The 21966-nt window shown below is 36.8% G+C and overlaps 2 protein-coding genes across 2 annotated transcripts; one reads left to right on the plus strand and one right to left on the minus strand.

Annotated features, from left to right (window-relative positions):
* Window positions 1-30: 30 nt before the first annotated feature.
* Window positions 31-4750, plus strand: FKBP7 (FKBP prolyl isomerase 7). Its single transcript, XM_050340007.1, has 4 exons — window positions 31-266; window positions 1796-1947; window positions 4125-4258; window positions 4589-4750. Exons 1-4 carry the CDS (start codon window positions 58-60, stop codon window positions 4748-4750), a joined length of 657 nt encoding a protein of 218 aa, XP_050195964.1. The 5' UTR covers window positions 31-57.
* PJVK (pejvakin) lies at window positions 4124-15369 on the minus strand. The gene is made up of 6 exons (XM_050340006.1): window positions 13909-15369; window positions 11608-11803; window positions 10236-10377; window positions 9403-9520; window positions 8265-8369; window positions 4124-6923 (listed from the first exon to the last, which is right to left on the minus strand). Exons 1-6 carry the CDS (start codon window positions 14117-14119, stop codon window positions 6622-6624), a joined length of 1074 nt encoding a protein of 357 aa, XP_050195963.1. The 5' UTR covers window positions 14120-15369; the 3' UTR covers window positions 4124-6621.
* Window positions 15370-21966: the final 6597 nt, after the last annotated feature.

Here is a 21966-nt window from a genome sequence, read left to right on the forward strand (position 1 = left end):
CCCCCGCCCCTCGGCGCGGCGGGGACAGTGCCACGCCGGCGGCCGCCTCGCAGCGACATGAGCCGCGGGCTGACTCTGCTGCTGCTGCCGCTGGCGCTGCTGGCGGCCCCGGCGCGGGCCGAGGGCGGCACGGCGGCGGCGGAGCAGGTTCAGATAGAGGTGCTGCACCTCCCCGAGACCTGCAGCCCGAAGAGCAAGAAGGGCGATCTCCTGAACGCGCACTATGACGGATTCCTGGCCAGCGACGGATCCAAGTTTTATTGCAGGTGGGCCCCCGCGGCACCGGGCCAGGGGCGGGGCGGGGGGCCCTGCCCGGCTGTGTACGTGGCCCAGCCGGTTCCCCGCAAGGAGCAGCGGGACTCACTGCGCTCCCATCGTGCGTACAGCTTGGGCCCCACACGGACCACATCAGCATTAGTGTTCCCCCCCACCCCGCCTTTATTTTTTCTCATCCGAGTGTTGAAGGATGCCCCTCGCCTTTATTTTTTCTCATCCGAGTGTTGAAGGATGCAGGATTTCCCTCGGATCGTGAGGCGCAGAGACGAGATGGAAATCCCAGCGATGGAGCCCGATGTGAAGGACGCACAGAGTCTGCAGTCCATACCTCACATGGAGAACCCCTTTGGCAGGGTGAAAAAAACCCCACCATGTTATCACCTGCCATGTTCTGTGCTGCAATTTGTGCAGAAAAACCCGGTTTGGGAGGAGGAGCTCCTGGTAGAGACTGACAGTTTTAGACAGAAACTTGAATACAGCATGCACTTCCCCATAGTTGGCACTCTACAGGGCAGCCACATTATTACACTACTGGTTTGCAGCCTGTCTCTGCTTCCCTTCTTGATTTGTTCTGCCACCCATTTTTGCCCCACTGTTAGCACTTAAGTTTTTACCCTATACATTTGTCTTCAGGCTGTTTCTGTTTGGTTTAGCTTGCTTTGCACAGAAACTTGTGCAAAAGCTCTTACTTTTACAGTGCCTTGCTTTCAATGGCAGTCCATCCTACTAGTGCATCAGGACTCTCCCATGTAGAACTATGGAGGGGAGAGTATTTTCTTTCTTTTAGGTACCTGGCTCACTCCTTACCCACATTTGGACAGATCAGACAGCTTAGCTTATTACAAAATCTTGATTCACTCCCCCCACTTGCATAATTTAAGAAAATAAAATTAGTATAATTCTACATTTAACAGTACCATTTAACTTGCATTTTTTTGCCAGTTGAAGTGACTGGTTATGGTTCATACAGTGTTGCTCTCTGGCTTTTGAGCTGCATTCTTCTTAGTTGCCGTTCAGTGGAGCTCCCATACTGGGCATACCTTGTATGACCAGAAGCTCCCTCAAGCATTGAATACCTCCACTGAACAGAGTAGTAGGTGAGCACACAGATTCCCAGGTTCCCCCAACACACACCTGCATTGTCGGTCCCACCCCCTCCTGCAGTGATGTGAACTGCTGAAGACATTTTCACTGGTCCCAGCACTCCTCTTCTTGCAGACTTCCTGCAGTGGCACCTTGTTTCTGGCATGCAGTGTACATGATCAGGAAGTTCAGACGTTTTTGTTAGAAGTTAAAAAACAAAGGGGTTTTTTACTCCAAAAGGAGGTTTCCTCTACACATATCACATTTAACCTTAAATTAATTATAAATGTAGCAGAAGTGTTAATACTTCGTATTCTTGCACTCTAAACATTCTTGTGTGCAAATAATCTAATCTGTGTTTTTACTGACTGCAATTTATATTTACGTAAAAAAGATACTAAATTTACTGTTACTGATGCACGATTCTTTCTAATAGTCGGACGCACAATGAAGGTCATCCAAAGTGGTTCGTTCTGGGTGTTGGACAAGTCATAAAAGGGTTAGATATTGCTATGATGAATATGTGTCCTGGAGAAAAACGGAAAGTGACGATTCCTCCATCACTAGCATATGGACAGCAAGGATACGGTAAAAAAGACATTTAAACACTAAACTTTGTCTTTTCTTTGTTTTACCCTTTCAAACATGCAGTATTGTAAGTGTGTGTAAGAATTGGTGCTCCTGTTATTTTTGGAGGCACTGCAGCTGTGCAGCCCAATCCTGCTCATTCCTGTGCAGTTTAAGTCCTTGTCATGGACCCGCACCCAGGCCTTGTAGTTTGCATTAGAACTCAGTACACAGCACCCAGTGCTTTTTTCCAAGTATTGCCACGATACGAAAAATTGACAGCAAAAGGAAGATCTTTGTGATCCATATCAGCATTTTTTGTCTTAATCTATTAAATTCTAGTCATGTTTAATTTCTATGATTTCATTTTCACCTGCTTAGCCTTTTAATGACAGTTTGCATCTTCTGACTAAAATGGAATGTAATGCAGTGCAGATAACAGAAGTAGAAATAATTTGCTTAAAATACTGCTTACCCTCTGGGTAGTTAATGGATATCATCATCATATTACACAGTAATTGCAACAGTGCAATGCATGAAATCCGATTTGAATAGGAGATAATTCAGTGTGCAGATCACTTTTAAAAAAGTTCCAGTCTGAGTTTATGCAGTGTTTCAGCACTCAAATGTAGCTAAATTCAGCTCTGACATAAATGTAGTGGTTTCTGTGAAAAAGTAGCTCCTGATCTATAATAAGTTGGTAGTGATATGTCAGAATTCAATGCACCAGTTTTGTTTTTCATACAATTTCATACAAAAAGAAAAAACACTGATACAAATAAAAGATGTTCTTTACCTCTAATAATAGTGTTAACTGTTTATTCCAGGTAGCACTTCAAGAAAGTATTACTTTCCTACAGCACACCTGTCCTCTGTCTCAGCGTATTCCTGCATGCTGGGGAAGATGCCTGCCTAATCTTGAATTAAAAAAGATGCATGTGGCTTTCTAAATCTTTACATGTCTTTCCTTTGTTGGTATGTATATTTGGAAACTACTGGCATTGAATTCTAGTATTGTATCTATCTTTCGTAAGTAGCATTTAAACCATGATCTATGTTCATATGTATTTAAAATTTCTACTTTTCTAAAGCTTGGAAGGTTAAAATCTTTTGAACTCTGAAACTTGTCGGTTTTACTATGGCTATTTTAGATGAATAGCATAATAGTTTTGTTAACCTTCTGTTTATAAACGAAGTACATCCTTCAGTTTCTAAAGAATGGGCACAAGCTCAAAATTCTGTCAAAATTCCAAGGTTACAATGTCATGCTCACTGGCTTTGGCTATGAATAGAAGCATCTTGCATGTTTACATTTTAATTTTACACTGCATGACTTTTTAATGCTCTTTTGGCACAACTTTTAGACCTCATTAGTTTGTTGCTGTCTCTTTTCAGTTTCCTTTTTCTGATGTGCATGATACATTGACCTGTGTTTATAGGCAGTGCTGTTTTTACATCAGCTGTCTGAAAAAGTTTTGATTCAGGAATAATGAAGTTTAATAGGGTTTCTTTTTTAATTCAAAGACCAGACAAAATATTCCAGTAGTTTGGGGGGGTTGTGGGTTTTTTTGCTTTGTTTTGTTTTGGTTTTGGCTTTGTTTTTTTGTGAATCAGATGACTTCCATTCTATTACTTCTTTCTGAAATGTACACTTTAAACAATTTTTTTACATCAAAATTCTTTCAGCATAGGTATAATTCATAGCAGGTGGGTAAAACATGATGTTACCTGTTTGTTTCTTCAGAAAGAATGTACATCCGAGCATTGGTCTTTTACCAATATTTGAAATCAGATTGAAATTATTAATATTTGAAATCAGATTGCAGATATTGAATAAAGACATACATCTTACAATCAGTCTCTTAATAGGCACTGTCATATGACAGGATGTGAAAGAGTGAGAACTCTAGAAATAATTTTCATGATTACCCTTTTGTTAATCTCTAAAGTATCTGAATTGATATAAGTGATATAATTTTGTTTCAGGGAAGTACATGGTTAGCAAGTTCCTCTCGAAATCATTTATCTAACACAATGGAACAATCTTCCTGTGTAGATGTACAATATTTAAAGTTTAATCTGAATATTAACATAGCCTTTTCTAATAAAAAAGTAAAACGTTTACATGTGAATTTATCATGTGTGTCTCTGATCATAGAGCCTGATTTCTTAAATGCTTTTTTTTATTTTATTAATAGCACAAAGCAAGATTCCACCCAATGCAACACTGATCTTTGAGATTGAACTTTATGCAGTAAATAAGGGACCTCGTAGTGTTGAAGCATTTAATCAAATAGACAAGGACAGTGACAAGAAACTCTCTGCACTTGAGGTAATATTTTTTTAATAAATTTGAATTTTTATGTAAATAATTTGAAATAAATAATTTATAATAGTATAGGTATGGTTTCATGAGTTTTTACATGAGCTGCCTCTGCTGCAGTTGATCATCTGAGGCTTCTGTGTGCTTACACAAGCTACACTGTGCAATGCTGAAATTTGCTTCAATACATTAACATGTCTCAGATTCCTGTAGACAAACTATAGATGTGTCTGCACTGGAGTCACAATAACTTAGGTGTGTACCCCAAGTGTCATCAAAGATAGCTGTTGAGTACTGGCAGAAAAACCTCCAACTGTTGTGATTTTTATTTTTTTCTAGATAAGCCAGTATTTGAAAGAAGAATTTGCAAGAGATGGCAAAAAACGTCATCCCTCAGCCCACGATGAAATCTTAGCTGACATATTTAAGAAGAATGACCATGATGGAGATGGCTTCATATCAGCAAAGGAGTACAATGTCTACCAGCACGATGAACTCTAAATACTTAAAAAATCTTTGGCTGTTTTCTGGACACTGAATTCTGAATAATAATACTTTGTCACAGAACTTTTTGTATTTTTTTCATAGTGGCATCTTTTTATATCTCTTAAGGTGACTGTAAAAATCTTATTTTTAACATTCAGCTAATAAAATTGTTACATATTTCAAAAGAAAGAAATAAAATCAAAAAATTATTAGTAGTAGTTCTTGCATCATGTTCTGATCTACAGTATTGTTCAATAGTCTTTCTCATTGTGTGAAATACTGATGAAAATAATTATTTCTGTCCTCTTGAGCACGTAAAAATGGATCCAGTAACTGCTGACATAGCTAGAACATAACTGATGAACACTTCTCAATCCCCTGTTAAATAAAAAGGGAAAACAGAAGCCCAGGAATGTAGCTCAGTTAGATCCATGCAGGCTCCTAGGCCAACTTCTCAAGGAACAGCCATTTACAGCAATTAACTATAAAAGGCCTTAAAATAAATGAACACTGACTATGGAATGTGAAGGTAAGAACACAAATGTTTTTAAAGCAATTTAAAATAACCTCTGATATAATATTAGCATGAATAATTTGGTGTTGATGAGAAAGCACTGTTTTAAGTGAGTTTTTAAACTTTGATTTAGTAAAATTATTGTTATCAAGTTTATTCAGCAGCACCAAATTAAAAATCTACACTATCATAATTTCCTTAGATGAGATTGAAGATGATGGGAGATACTACATATGAACATAAATAATTATTTGGGCATCATTCTGGTTTCCCCCCTGGAAAAATATAAAGAAGTAGCAATAGTTAATAAAAAGTACTTGGATCTATCCATTAACTGTTTTGCTTATGTCTACAACACTTGTGTAACATGCTTTACTCTTCTCACATGAAAAGCAATGGCTTGTATTCATTTCAACATGTAATAATCAGTTGTACACAGTGATAGTGGCAGCACAGTGGAAAAATCTTCCATACCTGGCTTATCCTTAAAATAACTTTAAAAGGTAAAAAAATGTTTTCTTCTTTGCCAGTTTAAAACAGCATGGTGAGAGGTTCAACAGTACCCTACCAAAGAGCATGCCCAGTCCCAGACCTGGACAAAACTCTGTGGTGCCCTCCCGTGTTCCTGTTCTCAACAGGCTTAATTTTCTGTGGTTGAGAAATGCCAGCTAAAGACCTTCACCCCTGAAGTCTCGTTGGATTTTGCAGTTCTGCTATTTTCATAAGTTTACATAACATCCTCTGCTAAGCAATTTTTTTCTGAACACATAAAAGGAAGTCAAGAGCAGCTGTGACATAAAATCCAAATGTAGAAGATGGACTGGCTGGTTCCTTTTTAGGGACTTAAACAAACTTGACATACGGCAAAGGCATCCTAATATGAAACTCCTATCCGTAGTTTCTGTTGTTCCCTTTTGTAAAGGGAACATTGGACTGAGCTAAGCTTTAGCTTTTTTTTAATCTGATACTTCAATTAATCATTCATGAGTACACTAAATTATTAACAAACATTCTAATTTAGCCATCATGTGCCAGTGTAGAGAAATGCAACATTTTGGGGGTTTAACAACAAGTTTGTGTAAACAACTTAAAGTAACTTAGCATATATTTTGACATTATGAAAATACAGTTTAGAAGTAAATTTTTCATTATGAAAAGGCTCTAGAAAGAAAAAAAACGAATGTCAGGGAATGCATGAGTGTGTTTTAAAGTAAAAGGTCATTGACCAAAGCAAAGAATTTGAAGAGTGTAATAAAATGTTTTGCACTTTCACTGTTTTGCATTTCACAATTTGAGTCATAGTTACTAAGTCTGAAAAGTCTGTGGCACAGTTATGCCTGTGTCAGTGACAATAGGCACTTACCTAGCTCAGTTACTTTAGTCTCTTGTGCCAGAGGTCAAAACAGGGCACAGCATGCAGTCGTACGTACTTCTGTCCATTAAAAGAACACTCCAGGCATCCATAGACTGTCTCCCTTTTAGAACTTCCCATTCCACAGAGGACACAAGGACCTTTGGGGATGTTGTTGTTAAGTAAATTAATTCGGATATGAGAACCATCTCTGAGATAGCTTGTAGAGAGATCGGTCATGCTCGCAGCTTTATCATAATAATCAGTAAAAAGGTCCTCCAAGTAAGGATCAGAGTTAGCAATGATTTCCACTACTCCTTTATCTGAAAAAGAATGCATAAGAAAAAGAAGCAATGATTTGTCACTACATTATGAAATGTTGTTTAGAAAACAGCATCAGCCTAATTATAGAAACAAGTGATTCATGAAACCATTCTAGGCATGTCATATAAATTATTTCCCATCAAAAACCCTGTGCGTTGAAAATTTTTCTGTAACTTCACATAAGACACTGACATAAGCCAGAATGTTTTTATATGACCTATATAATTATATTTTTAGAAATACACCTAAAAGATAGGCATGAGGCAAGCTTCTGAGAAATTGGTGCAAAGTCAAACCACAGCTGTGTACTTCCCTGCTTTTATTTTTTGCATTTCTAGTTTTATATTCTAAACATTGTAAATTCACTTTTCTTTCCTGTTATTTACAAAACAATCCCACTAATACTTAACAGGTTTAGAAAACTTGGAGGACTCCCTGTTGACCTCCTAGCAGATTTCTAAGCACCCAAATACCCTACCTTTTCTTTCTCTTTTCAGCAATTGACTAGTTTAGATTGACAAACTTTTAGGCAGCTACAGCTACTGAGATGTGTCATACCCACTGAAGATTTTTTCCCTTAGTGTCAACTGGAGCAGCACTGAAGGCTTGGTCCATAGAAGTCCTCTGATTGAGAAGGGGATACAATGGAGCAAGGAGACCTATACAGAGCAGCCTTTAGACAGACATGTTTATGCTCAGCATTTATCTTCAAAGTCAGATTTGCAGATTTCCACAGGACTTGGACCAAGGAGTACTAAAAGTGTAAGATCTTGGTCTGAAGAAAATACAGCTGCATACAGTAATACTCAGTTTTGTTGCATGTTGTGTTCATATCAGAATGAGTAAAGAGAACTATGATGGTATCTTGCCCATGTCCCTGCCATGTGAACATACAGCCTAAGGAGTACATTCAAATATTTAAATTCATATTGTTTGGTATTTAAACTTACAGCATTTGCCCTCAAATATTAGTATAGATTATAACTTGTATTGCATAACATGAGCTGTAAATGGCAAGCATAGGAAATAGGTTCAATGTTAACTGAAGTTAGTTGTATAGTTATTCCATACCAGTTTATCAACAGCCATAATTTTTACTTTAGGATCTTTACAATTTTAATGAACAGCAATACCATAGATTTGTTATTTCCGAACGAGCCAGATTCTCAAATACAAATTTTAATAACTTCACAATCATGTCAATACACTAGAAATTGAGAGGTACGTTTCCTGTCAAAATTTCTTTCTTTAAACATTCATCTTGCATTGAAATTAAAGAAACAAAAATACATTTTTCATGCATTAAATAAGACATTATATATATATATATGAAGTCATACTTCGATGAAAGAGATTATTCTTTAATCTCCTTAGTTTGGTCAGTGAAGATGGTCCAGATTTCTCTTTTTCAAATCCTCCTTTTGCAATTGGAGTCACACAGAGTTCTGTAAAAATGAAAACTGTATTTTTAAAAGAACAAAATATAAACCCCAGAATGGCACAACAGAATTTAATATTTTCTCATCAGTAAAGCTAACAGTTATTAAATTCAGCTTTGCTTATTTTTTTAATGGTTAGTAAAACTTTTTAATACAAATCTGCACACTTTAATAGCTCATAGAATCAAGTGACACTGTTTCAATGGGAATTTTTAAATGTTGGAGGCTTTCAAATAACATCATCAGAGCTTGCTTTGGTTCACACACAAATTATGGCTTTGTTAAGGGACTAAGTCAGTATCATATGAATGGAAGCCCTAATTCTGAAGGAGAAGCATTTCTGTGGTCTTATTTGAAAATAAAAATGAAGAATAATAAGCAAGGCTGTGAGTTCTATAGTCACCTCTTCCAATCAAGTATTAAAACCTTTTTGTAAATAAAAATAAAAAACATCTATGATTCTATCCATAACTTGAAAGAAAACCTTTAAAGTGAAATATAAGCTATGCAATTTTTTTTATTAGTTTCCAATAACCATGATTATTTCCTCCTAAATATCTTCAGATATCCATATGTGGTAATGATCAGTATCAGATTGAAATTAAAGACCCAATAGAAAAAAAAATGTTAGCTTAGTTTAGAAGTTTTGTACACTTTTTTGTTTACTTTGGTCTTTTTATTTGCCTACTTTATGCAAAACTGATCAGATAGTCTCATAAGCCTGTTCCTTAAAGGCTAGAAATATAAGTAGGTGATTTTTTTTTAAATACAACTGCAGGATTAAAAAGAAATACAAAATCATACAAACTGTTAAAAAATATTTCCACAGCAAACTGTTTTCTAGCACCTGCCTTGTTTATCTTTCCAAGCATTTTTTCTCTTAGAAGGTCAGAATACTTATGCACATAACATTAAAGCGTACCATTGTATGGGATCAGGGCTTTGTATATCAGGAGTAGTAAAACTATTTTAAAATCTTAAATTTTAAAATTTAAGATTTACTGCCATTTAAAAAATGGTAGTAATTCACATCACTCACCAAAATTACCATCCAAATGAATATAGAGTTCAAATACACTAAAAGCAATAGTTGTATGTGCAGGAAAAACAATGGCTTTGTCCCGCCCTTTAGAATTCTGATCTTCAATAATGTGAAACTATAATTTAGAGAAGCATCAAAAGAAAAAACAGTTACAATTTTCAATGAAAAAAATAAACAAAATAGCATCTCAAAATGCATATATTGAGAGTTATAATGCCAGGAGGAAGCTTTGAAACTGAAGATCAAATAGTTAAAGAGTTTTCTATTAACGTGTTTGTATTTTAATAAAGTTTGATACAGAGATAGCAACTTAACTTGCATCACTCATTGAAAATTACGTGAATGATTTAAAAATACTAGTAATGGGCAAAGTCAGAAGATTTGTATGTTCAATTACTCAAATGCAAAGAGGGGGAGAGGGAGGAAGGACATAAGACATGGAGTAAGATGCCAACCCTCAAAATAATAACAACCTGAAGTTCCAATATGTTATAAAAGATTATTATAATAATGAAAGATAGGTTATACATTTATTGGAAAGTCAAGCTAAGAAGATGTAAATTCCACATTTTTGCTGAGGCTTCACCCCAAGCAATGGTTCATTGTCTAGACATCCCTTCATGCATTCCCCATCCCTCAGTCACATAAGCATTGCTAACAAAAGACCAACTTTTAAATCACTTTACATCAATACAGTAATATTGATTTACTTTGGATTTTTTTTCTGAGCTTACGCAATAAAATGCAATTAAATCCAACCATAAAATTTATAAAAATGAGCTTTTTATGCTTGATCATATAAGTAACAGAACTTTGTCAAACATATTTACCCTCATTGTCTCTCCACGCATTCCAGTATGGACAGTTAATGAGCACTGCCTTGTAGTTCGAATACTTTCCATGACCACACATAAAATTTCCATCCTACTTTTTCTTAATTGATGGACTAGACAATGATCAAAGTTTATTTTCCTAAAAAAAAGAGGGAGGCAGGAAGGAAATTCAGATCTGATTATCAATTTACAAAGCAGCTCATAGAATTAGTAACTTTGAATGAGTAAATAGATCACCATAATGCCTGTTTCATAGCAGCAAAACAACTGGCTGAGGAGATCTCTGGAAACTTAATATTGGCTTTCAGTGTTTGGGAACAGAAGCACTAAGAAATTCAAGGAAAGCCAATAATGTACAAATGTTAGAGACAATGTCTGGGACATTCTGGAAAGTTCAAAGTTGGTCCATCTGACTGATTTTAGTGCCTATAACTGAAAAAAAAAACCCACTCTATATCACTTAAAAACATTGAACAATCATGAAACAAGCATTGGTTGTTAGTTTTATAAGACTGAATCTTTTTATCTAGATCCTTTTCCCCCACTCCCAGTTATTAATGATAATGTTTGAAGGTTAAAAATAAACAGGAAAAGGTAGGTACAGAACAAGAGAGGTTATAGATACAAAATAAAATGTACTGCTTAGTAAATAACTACAGGGAAACAATATATGTTTGAAAATGCCAAAAGTTCCATCATGCATAGTAAATAATTTACTGGGATGCAACACTGAGATTCACTGGGATGATATTGTGACGAAGGGACAATCTTCGAAATATAAAATAAAGAATTACACCTAGAATTAGTCTCATCATATTTCTACATTTAATATTTGTGCTAGCACCACAGGAACACCAAGTTCATTTTCAGTGTCCACAGCTCCACAAGACTGCTGGTAAAACAAGACTGGATTTAGAGAAAAGTCACAGAAGATTATGAAAAATTGAAGTAGATAAACCTATTTTGGTTTTCAAAGAAAAGGCTGTGTAATTACTTCATAAAACCTCAAAGTACCAACATTGACACTAATATATATGGCTCTCCAGTTCATTAAAGGCAAAGAAATCCTGTTTCTGAAACCTGGAGCTGGGTACTGTCATTCAAAGTAAATTTCAAATTTTCAATACTATGATATAACATAGATACTCTGAATCTGTACTTTTTTCTGCGAGATGCACTGTAGTTCAAACAAGAATTCAGAAAATGTGTACAGTCTGTACTATACAGAAGGTCATATGTCTAATCCCAGTGATCCAACCTAAGAACCTATTGGTTGAATAAAAATAATCAAAACCTAGGCATTTCAGCCTTTCAACCTAAAAGTATTAAATATAATTTTGAAACCAGAAATCAAAATATATACTATAACCTTGTAGAAAGTTCTTTAAGTAATCTTGGTACTTCGACCTCGTGTTTGGTCACTATGCCAAATGAAGCTTTAAAGGCAACGGAATCTGATCCAGCAACATCAAAACCAACATCATTCATTATCTGATTTCCTCTTCTACCATTAAGCGAAACATCGGATTTGTCTTCATAGTTGAGCAACTGGTAAGATGAGACACCTGAGTAAAAGAAGAAAATTGCTGGGTGATGAAAAGTCTGAACACAGTATTTCCACAGAGCAAGAATAAATGGTACCATTCCTACTGAGCTTAACCATTTTGATGTGAAATTCAGAGCCACATTGGGCACTTATTGGTGTTGCTGATGATGACTGATGGAAAGAGAGTACACAGGAGTCAGAGGGTTTCTGTGCCTCTCTCTGGCAGAGTTGTGCCCTTGCTCCTGCATGTGATACGTCCTGGCCATGAAATAGTGATTAGGGCTATTCCTAAATTTCTGTGCTTACTATTATTCTCCTAAAGCACTTCTACCTGTAGCTATGCTGTAGGTACACACAAACTATGTATGTCCTGTGTTGTGGCTTTAATAACAGAGGCTCTGAAACCCAAAATGACTCAGCAGAAGCCACACAGAATATTAAAACTATGAATAAAGTGAAAGCCATTGTGTGTAAAAAATATTAGGGAATTCTGAATTAAATTTAGACGCAGTACAAAGGACACTAATGTTTCTTCATTTTTGCAATACGTAAATGAGACGTGGGTGTGCCAGTGACATTAACTCTGCCTTTTACCTGACATGTCACATGTAAAAAGACTTAACACACCTTCCACATATGCCTAATGATTCCAGGGACGATGTCAGTTTATTTTTAAGGAAAAAAATAGATTAGTTCTTACTTGAATTTTGCCTTAAATTACTGTACAATAAAAAGTTAGGTACTAGAGCATTTCTATATTGCTGTCTTTATAAATTTAAATACATTTCTGTTACGCTAATAGGAAATGCATTGACTGCCAATTTAAAATGAACACAGGGATTAGACTTCCAAATATATTTAGGAATCTGGGTTTTACTCCTTTTTTTGGTTTTAATTCTTTGAAGCTTTAGGATAAACTGACATTATGAAGTCAGCTACTATAAATCCTATTTCTCTTTATTTTTAACAAAAAATAAAAGTCATATATTTTTCATAATTATAAAAAGATTACAAACACTTGTCTTTGTCCCATAAAAAAGGAAATTCAACTACAAAGCTCTTTGCTTACGTTAAAGGACAATACTTTCTGCACATGACGTTTAACCTTCACAGAAAAGACTAGTAAGCTTTTGCTAGATTTTTTAATTATATTTTGCAACCTTTTTCTATGACTTTTTAATGAGATTTTTTTTCATTCAGGGCAAGCCAATTGAATTTTCCTGAATGTAAGATTAGTAGGATTAGTGGGATTACAATTTTTTCCATTATGCTTGAATCCTGGAATCCCCACTTCGTGGGGTCAGCAGTTACTTCTGTCTTTTGTGCTCATAATGGTTTGTCTTAATAGAGTTTTTAATTAATGCATTTCTTATGCAATTAGTAGCATCAATATTTTTGTCAAAATGGACATCTTCTCAAAAAATAAAGCTATTAAACTATTTTGGGAAAACATAGCATGTAGACAAGAATTATACACTTTTCAAAGGAAGATACAGGGAAATATAGCCGGCATAGTTCAGTTTTTAACCTCCTAATTCTCACAGAATCTCCTCAAAAATTAATGTTATTGCATAACAAAGGCAATTTAAACACAGTTAAGCTCTTTAAATACACCAAAGAGATTACAAATGTGGAAAAAATCTCACAGAAATCCAATTACATCAGACAGATAGCTCTTGTCAAATGCTTCTGCCTGTGCAGAGCCCAGTTCAGTATAAGGGACTACTAGCATGGAACAGCTGTAAAACTGAGGCCATTCTTACACACTTAAAAGTGAATATACAGAGAAAGGTGTACATTAAAATCAAATTTTAAGTAGCAATTAATCAACACAGATCAGTACAACTATCAGAAATTTGTGGTTTGTGAAAAAACAAGGCTTAACTGAATTTGTTTCATACTAGTTAACAAAATAACAAGGCTTTTTAGTATAATTAATTTTCTCTTTTTTAATTATTTTTCCAAAAAGTCCTTTTCTTCCTATTTATTACATAACTAAGCAAGAAAAATTATCCATTTATTAAAGAACCATCATACTACCTGCACAGTTTAAACTATGTCTACAGTTCTGTATTTACTAGAAAACATGCATTTTTCCACTTTAAAGAATGATAAAAGTCTTACCTGCAGAAATTTCTTTCTCCCCTTCAAGAATGTCTTTTAATGTGAAAGGTGTTGAAGCAAATTTAGACTTTTTTGAAAGCAAGCATTTTCTTTTTTTAATCACAAGGCTCAGAGGCTGGTATTTATCAGCTTCACTGAGGCTGGGCACTGGAACTAGTCTTCCTCCATCACCAACCTGTTTAACAAAGTTTTTGGTTGCAGCAGCAAACATATTATGACATTAGTAATGATAATAATAAAAAGTTTTGTATCATGTGTAACTTCCAGACATCAAGCCCATGTTCAATTCTTTTTATAATTTTCTTTCAAACAAATTAACATGCTTAAAATAAATAAATAAAAAAAAAAGCTGTCAAACTGCTTTTTTTTAGATTGAGTTATATTTCATTTGGAAAGAATCAGCAGCATCTTAGCTATAAAACTGCTGTGGTGTATTGCTTGAGACTTCTCTCAAAGACCTTCAATTAAGCTCTCTAGTTCTGCATGATGAATAATGAATTACAAGTGTAAACTGATAGGGAAATGGTTGCCCTTTTCTTGGCAGTTCAATGCCACTGTCTGAAATCAAAATTTACAGTCATAGAAACAGAAGACTTAAGTTCCCCAACCCTTAGCTCTCCATTAGGAGAGATTGATTTATTGCTGTTTGTTGGGTCCTTGCTGCAGCTGAATTCTAGTGTTTTACCTGCAACCAGCAAAGCAGCCCAGACACGGTCCGGGAGACCGCTGGAATTACACATTCATGAACTCTGGTAGGTCTGCTGAGATGAATGGTATTGCCTTTCACAGCACTTGCATAACCTACCCCAGGGCTAGGTTTGAGCTGCATGTGTTTTGGCTTAGACTACTGAGAAACTCACTAAATTGTGAGAATTGTGTAAAATAATAAAATTGTAATAAAATTAAAATTGCAGACAGAAGTGAGATTATAGATATAGGAACACGGAGCAGTTCAAGGACCCAAGAGGGAAAGCACAAGTGTAAGAAGATACAAAACTGTAAAGAAAACAGGGTTAGTAGAGAGCACTGTATAAGGGAGGCAGCAGGAGCCAGTCCGTCCTCATTTAAACGACATGATTTGATTCTCTTGCAAGAGTGGTGAACATACAACTGGCTAAAAACCTTGTAGCACTTCTTCCAGAGACTCCTGTTGCAGTTACAGAAGTAAAACATCAGCCACAAAGCTTCTAAAGCTACACTTAGGTATGAATATTATCCCTGGTTGCCAGGTAACAGTAAGTTTAATTGGCTTTTTTTCTGAAGTAGGGTTTTCATGTGAAAGCATCTTGAGGACTGTTTTTATAACATGAACACTTCTTTAATGTCTATCGTGTCTATCATGATAGATTTTTGGATAGACAGACATTTAATGTCTATCATGTCTCAATTTAGTTTTTTTCCAATACTTCCATAAACATTCTTAAAGGTTCAGAGTAACAGGAAGTCCAATAAAAAGGCAAAAGGAGGAGTACATTACCTCAGCTATCTACGGTAAAATGAAAGGCTGTCAGAGCTTTCTTCTTACTCTAGAGGGGGCTGAAAAATCAAGTCTGATTACATACAGACTTTGAATTGAAAGCATGTGAAATGATGCCATTAATTCAGGATGCAATTCGTATTACACTGAACTACCAGAAAAACCCTGTATTTACTCAATCAAAACACATTAACAGAACTGAAAAGGTTTTAAAGTGAAGGAAAAGCTAAGGAAATTCTAAAATGAAAATTGGCCATTGATTTTTGATTTAGCTTAATCCTGTCTTAATATGTCTTATAACTGTTTGACAGGATACTATTTTTCCTACAGATAACGAAGCTCAGCTGGCACTGTTTATTCAACATGTATTTGTATTTTTCTTACTCAGTATGTGGTCATACATCATACTCAAACTGATCCTAGCTCTAATTTTGATAATGAATAGTTTCATTTGATATGTTTACATGGCACTTCTGCTACTCTAACACCCTATAATCTACCATAAATGCTGCAGCAGATGTTTGTATCATCCTCATGCCACAGATCTCAGGAGTACAAGTACAGTAACACTGCCACGTTCTGAAAGCATTCGCTAATTTTGTACATCCAAGTGAAGAAACCCGAGATATTTTCCTGCTCTACCAGCATTGGGGACTTCTGTATTTGGCACACAAATATACTTATGAACTTCCAGCATTTCTGTGGCCCTGGCACGTTCTTATTTTGGGCAGTCAATAAATGAAAAACATTTAATTTCCGAGTGCATACGTTGTGCCTGAGTCAGCACCTGAATAAAAACCTTGCTTTCTGTCGCCAAGTTGTGTATATGAAAATCCTTATTCACATTTGGGCTGAAGGTTACCCCTGGGGGGGGGTCAGGCCTATAATGTTCTGCACCCCTTAGCCCAGAATCCTGTAAAAGTTGATCCTGAAATTGTGCAGGATCTGCTGCTCAGCCTGGATTCCTACAAATCTACGTGGCCTGACGGGACTCATCCAAGCCATTGGCTCACAGGTTGAGCACAGAAGATAATAGTGAACTGGAGACTTGTCACTAGTGGGGTTCTGTAGGGCTCCATCTTAGGCCCTGCACTCCTCAACATCTTTATAAATGACTTGGACACAGGACTGGAAGGGACACTAAGCAAGTTTGCAGACAATACAAAACTGGGAGGAGCTGTGGACTCCCTTGAAGGCAGGGAGGCCCTGCAGAGAGACTTCGACAAATTAAAGGACTGGGCAATCACCAACCATACATATGAAGTTCAACAAGGGGAAGTGCCAGATTCTGCACCTGGGATGGGCAACCCTGGATGTAGGTACAGACTGGAGAATGAGATGCTGGAAAGCAGTGCCAGGGAAAGGGACCTGGGGGTCCTGGTCGATGGCAAGTTGAATATGAGTCAGCAGTGCCCTGGCAGCCAGGAGGGCCAACCGTGTCCTGGAGGGCATCATGCAAAGCATCGCTAGGTGGGCAAGGGAGGGGATTGTCCCGCTCTGCTCTGACCTGGGGCAGCCTCACCTGGAATACTGTGGGCAGTTTTGGGCACCACCATATAAGAAAGATACTAAGCTATTTGAGAGTGTCCAGAGGGCAAAGAAGATGGTGAAGGGCCTTGAAGGGAAGCCACATGAGGAGCAGCTGAAGTTGTGTCAGGGGAAATTTAGGTTGGATATTAGAAAAAAGTTCTTCCCCCAAAGGGTGGTTGAGCATTGGAACAGGCTCCCCAGGGAAGCCTGACAAGAGTTTAAGAAGCCTTTTGATGATACTCTCAGGCACATGGTGTGACTCTTGGGCATGGTCCTGTGCAGAGTCAGAAGCTGGACTGGAATGATCCAGCTCAGCATATTCTGTGATTCTGTGATTGACAAGGCATCCCATCTGCCTTCCCTACACAGAGTCCTTCACAGAAGAACAAAAGGACTTTTCTAGCCCAATCTTAGCCCATCTTTATACATTACTGGAATGAGGTCATACTTGAACCCTCACTTTGACCCAGGCATCTTTTAAAAAAAAAAAAAAAAAAAAAGACCTAAAAAATCCACCTGCCAGATTGCTCAGAATTCATTTGTGATGACCTTTGTTCTTGATTGAGCCTTTCTGAATCATATACAAACTCACTGCTGGTGTCAGAAAAAATCATTCCTCCAGTTTCCCCATTTTCTCAATCATCAGAACACACTTTCTTTGTTACCCCTTCTGTGTCTACTTATATACCCTTGAGCCTTGTAAACTGATCAATCAATCAATCAATCAATCAAGATTCTTACTTGTAGAAGCCTCATTTGCCAATGTATCTGCAGAGCAGGTGAACCTACATTTGGAAGGAGGAATTCTGTTCAAGAAAAAATACGAAACTATGTCAAGATCTATTTTTACGGGGTTTTAATCGATTTTCCTGTCTCTACAACTCCAGCATTACTGCTCTCTGCTCCGACCTACCACCCTCTGTTCTGCCTCTCTTTGCGCTTGTCTCCTGCAGACCAAATGCGCTTCTACATTTGCCCAAGAACAGCTCATGCCTCAATATGGGGAGCAGATTCAACGTAGCTTATTCAGTTCCATGTTCTTCATTTTCTTTCCTATGATCCTCACCAGGAGGGAACAGCAAGATAATTTGTTTCCTATGTGAGACGAGTTCTGTTTTTTCAGAGTGGGTCTTAGCCATGGAACAATAACAGAGCAAGCCTTAGCTATATGTAGTTGACAACTTTTAAGCTTAAATACTGCATTTTTTCCTTACATCATATTGATATGAATGTGGAGATTTTTTAAGAGTAAATTCTAGAGGACTGTCCTGCCTTATGCATAACCTTTGAGGATGCAGAAGGCTTCTTGCAGTTATTAGGTAATTCCATAATGGTTCTTGTTTTACTATTAGATAGTTATCCTACATTATCCCTGCAAGAATATTGGACACCTGTAATTATGAGGTGTCTAAAGAGATTTTTCCAAGGAACTGAATATGTGGAACTATTTCACAATTTTCAATCCAAAAACCTTAAACCACCTGTAGATTATTTTGATGTTTCTTGTAACCCATGTGAACTGATCTGATTTTGTTTCTTGTCACAGTCAACCATATAATAAAATTAGTATGAGAAAGCAGTCAGCTTTCAGTGTTAACTGATTGGATAAACCAAGTTGATGTTTCACTTGAAAGGATTAAACCCACAATCTGTACCAAATTATACTGGTAATTTGTTTAATATCTTCTTAGTGTGCAAAAAGATTCCATTGGTTGACAGACCTCCTTGCTGAATTGCCTTTGATCTGTATTATGCTTACCTACAGATCTCTGCCAAGGAATAAGTGCAAGAATTTAACATATAAAAACCAGCAAAAGAAAATGCTACTGAAAAAAATTACTTGCAAAATTCCACAACTTTCCAGCATATGGCATGAGTACTTCCCTAGAAAGACAGGATCTGTGCAATACAGATCCTGTTATATATTCAGGTGGTAAGAATTTATGGGACAAAATATGGTCCTTATTATATTTTATTTCTTTAAGGTGGAGTCTGCCTATAGGTTCTCTAGTATAAGCAAAACCAGCCAGTTCCCATACCAAGTTCAGGGGGATGAGGGCATTACCACTGTCAAGCTGAACTCCTGATTTAGCAGTTTGCTGGGATACTGGGGTCACTTGGCACGTTGCTTGCAGTGAATGCTGCTCACAAAGCGTTATGGCATTCAGAGATCACCGTGGGAAGGAAAGCAAGAAGGTTTTCAGCAGACTTAGCTTCAGCAGAGATACTTCCATGTTGGATTTCTTTCTAATACAGTCCAAGTGCAGTGGAAATTTTAAATTAGTTCCCAAATGATATTTTCATTATGCAGTATAGGGGAACAATTGAATTAGCAGTGGCATATTTTAATTTTGTTGCAAAAGCCCAGTCCTAAAATGTTTTAAGTTGCCTGCATGCTTTAATTCTTGTGGAGCCACATCCTTTTGAATATTCCACCACTGTTTGTAGTGTCATGAGAAAATTTTAATAAGAAGCTTCTAAAGGTATCTATTTTAATGGACCTGTGTGTTTATGAAACTTTTGTGTGTGAACAGTTACTTTACAAAACAGAATGAACTTAAAAAAAAAAAATTAAAAGGTCCAGGAAATGCTGTCATCCTTTTCTATACAGATATCTAAACCATAACTTTAGGGCTGTTCTAAACTATTTTCAGGGTCACCTTAAGCAGTCCATTTGAAAGACATGCAGCACACACTTGCTATCACTTTGCTTCTTACATATCACTCTTCCAGTTTACAGCTCAAGCAAACTGTTGTGACCTCCTTCTATTCTCCGCTACAGAATAAACTATGACAATACATACTCACAGTCCGTGCTACACACACAGAAAAGTTAGATCTCCTGCCAGGAGGTGCTGTGCGGTGCACGTCACCTGCCCAGCAACCAAAGCATTTAAAGCTGTACTGCACTGTAAGCTTTACATCAGTGAAAGGCTTCAAGACGTGGAGTTCAACTGTTTTCTCTCTGTCTTTTGGTTGACATTACCCCTCTTTCACCTTTAAACAATCAAACATCTGTCAACCTGGATGTGCTGCACAGTTGGTTCCTTGTACCACTTCACTGCCTTCTCACTAGAGCCACGTTGATGATAAAAGGAAACACAAATGCAATTAAGGAACACACATTCTGGTGAGTTTTATATGTTCTTCAACAGACTTACCTTCAGGTTTCAGACCTTTGTTCTTGGATGCGCAGATTATTGCAGATCAGTGTTTCACGTGTCCATCTTTAGTGTGTATGAAATACCCCAGCTTTTGCTTCTTTGTAATTGCCCCAATACAACTGGGCAGATGGATGTCTTAGCTGTGAAGCATTTACTAAAAAGACATGCAAAAATAGTCCTCCAGGGACAGATGTGCTGAGATAGTATGTTTGCATTTATACTTACTACCTATGAGAAGCAGGCCCATCTTTCAGCCAAAAGAAGTGGTCAATTTGTTACATAAACATTACAGCATACAACCAAGCTACTTCCACCAATCAAAATAGAGTACCTGGGTTTGAATAATATTTCAGTTTAGTTTCTTTAAATCTGATTTAGTAATAATTAGTCACCCAAAAAATAATTTTGCATATTGTGGTGCAGGAAAACTCAATATTGCATACTTGTAGGTTTCTTTAACATTTAGGCCAACTTAAATATTTAATGAGATCATAAGGACTTGGAGAACCATGTAGCTTGATATGTTCGCTGTACAAACATGCTGTGTATCATCACATTAGAACAGATTTTTGTACCAGCAGTGAAACTTGGAACAGCTTTCTGTGGGCAACTCCTTTAGCTGAGTCAGGATGAAATCTTGTCAACAGCTTCCCACACTGTCTCTCTTCACCACACCACAGCGCCTACATGTTTGTGGTTATGAAGAAGTATCATCTGTCTCTTGGTTAGATTAAATTTAAATATATAATTTACTTTCATACCTAAAGTAATAGTTTTGATGCTAAATTAGTTGTCAGGTTGCTAGTGCTGCCTCACAGGCCTCTTGTACTCTATTCCCAAAGGTTTGTTGTGTTGATCTTCTTTTAATCAACTAAGTAACGACAGAACTTTTCACACTTCACTCATGCACAGAAATTTCGCTGAGTCACAGTCATTCAGAACTGTTCGATTTGTTTTGCAAAGCATTCAGAGGCAAAGTACAGATCTCAACTACTCAAATGTGAAAGCAGAGCTGATTTTTGCTCACAGAGTTCTTTAACAGGGAATAAGTTCCCAGTGTGCCACCTGCCTCAAAGCATTGGTTTGAACAAGATCAGATGTGTACTCTGACACAAGAAAGAAAGCACTGCCATTCATGAAAAAAGCTTTTCCTTTCCTTTGCAATTGCTTCCACTCAGGCAGCATTCCAGACTGTTTGAACACTTGTTCTTTTTATAATGCCAAGAAAAAAACCCTTATTTTCTCCTCCCAATCAAATTCTTGGTTTTTATGTTTTAAGGAAATTTAATGGTTGAACAACTGACAAGAACACATAATGGAAAAATGCCATACCACTATTTTTCCAAGATTCCAGAAGGGGTGAGTGTCAATTTTTTTTTTTAATTTCCACACCTCTTTTTTCAATTCTATTAGAGAACATCAGGACCTGTTTTTCCTACACCCTCTCACAAAACTTGGGGAGCATACTGCAAGCTCCCTTTAATCACAGAGAGCAAGATGAAGTGAAAAAAAATAAAAAAAAGCTCTTACCAGCTGTAGCATGAAGATTAAACCAGGAACTGCCAAAAAGAAAATTACCTTCTTTGAGACTGCAGTTGATAGTTCCTGACAGATCTAAAGGAAACTGTGCAGAGAATCACATGGGACAAGTTTTACTAAAATATTCCTGCAGTGGAAAAAGGTTAGAAAGGAACAGTGATGCTATTGAGAAGCCACTGTTTCAGTGCTATTGCTGCCACTATCACCCACCTCTTCTAAATCAATCTGTACAATATATATTAAGAATTTTACAATTAATACCCAATTCACTTCACCAGCTACAAATAGTTCATTCAAAAACCATATTCTCAATGTTATGTTAATAAATCAGAACACAAATGACAGCAG

The sequence above is a fragment of the Myiozetetes cayanensis genome, unplaced genomic scaffold (genome assembly GCF_022539395.1).
Source record: "Myiozetetes cayanensis isolate MyiCay16 unplaced genomic scaffold, myiCay2020 scf9, whole genome shotgun sequence".
Taxonomy (NCBI): Eukaryota; Metazoa; Chordata; class Aves; order Passeriformes; family Tyrannidae; genus Myiozetetes; species Myiozetetes cayanensis.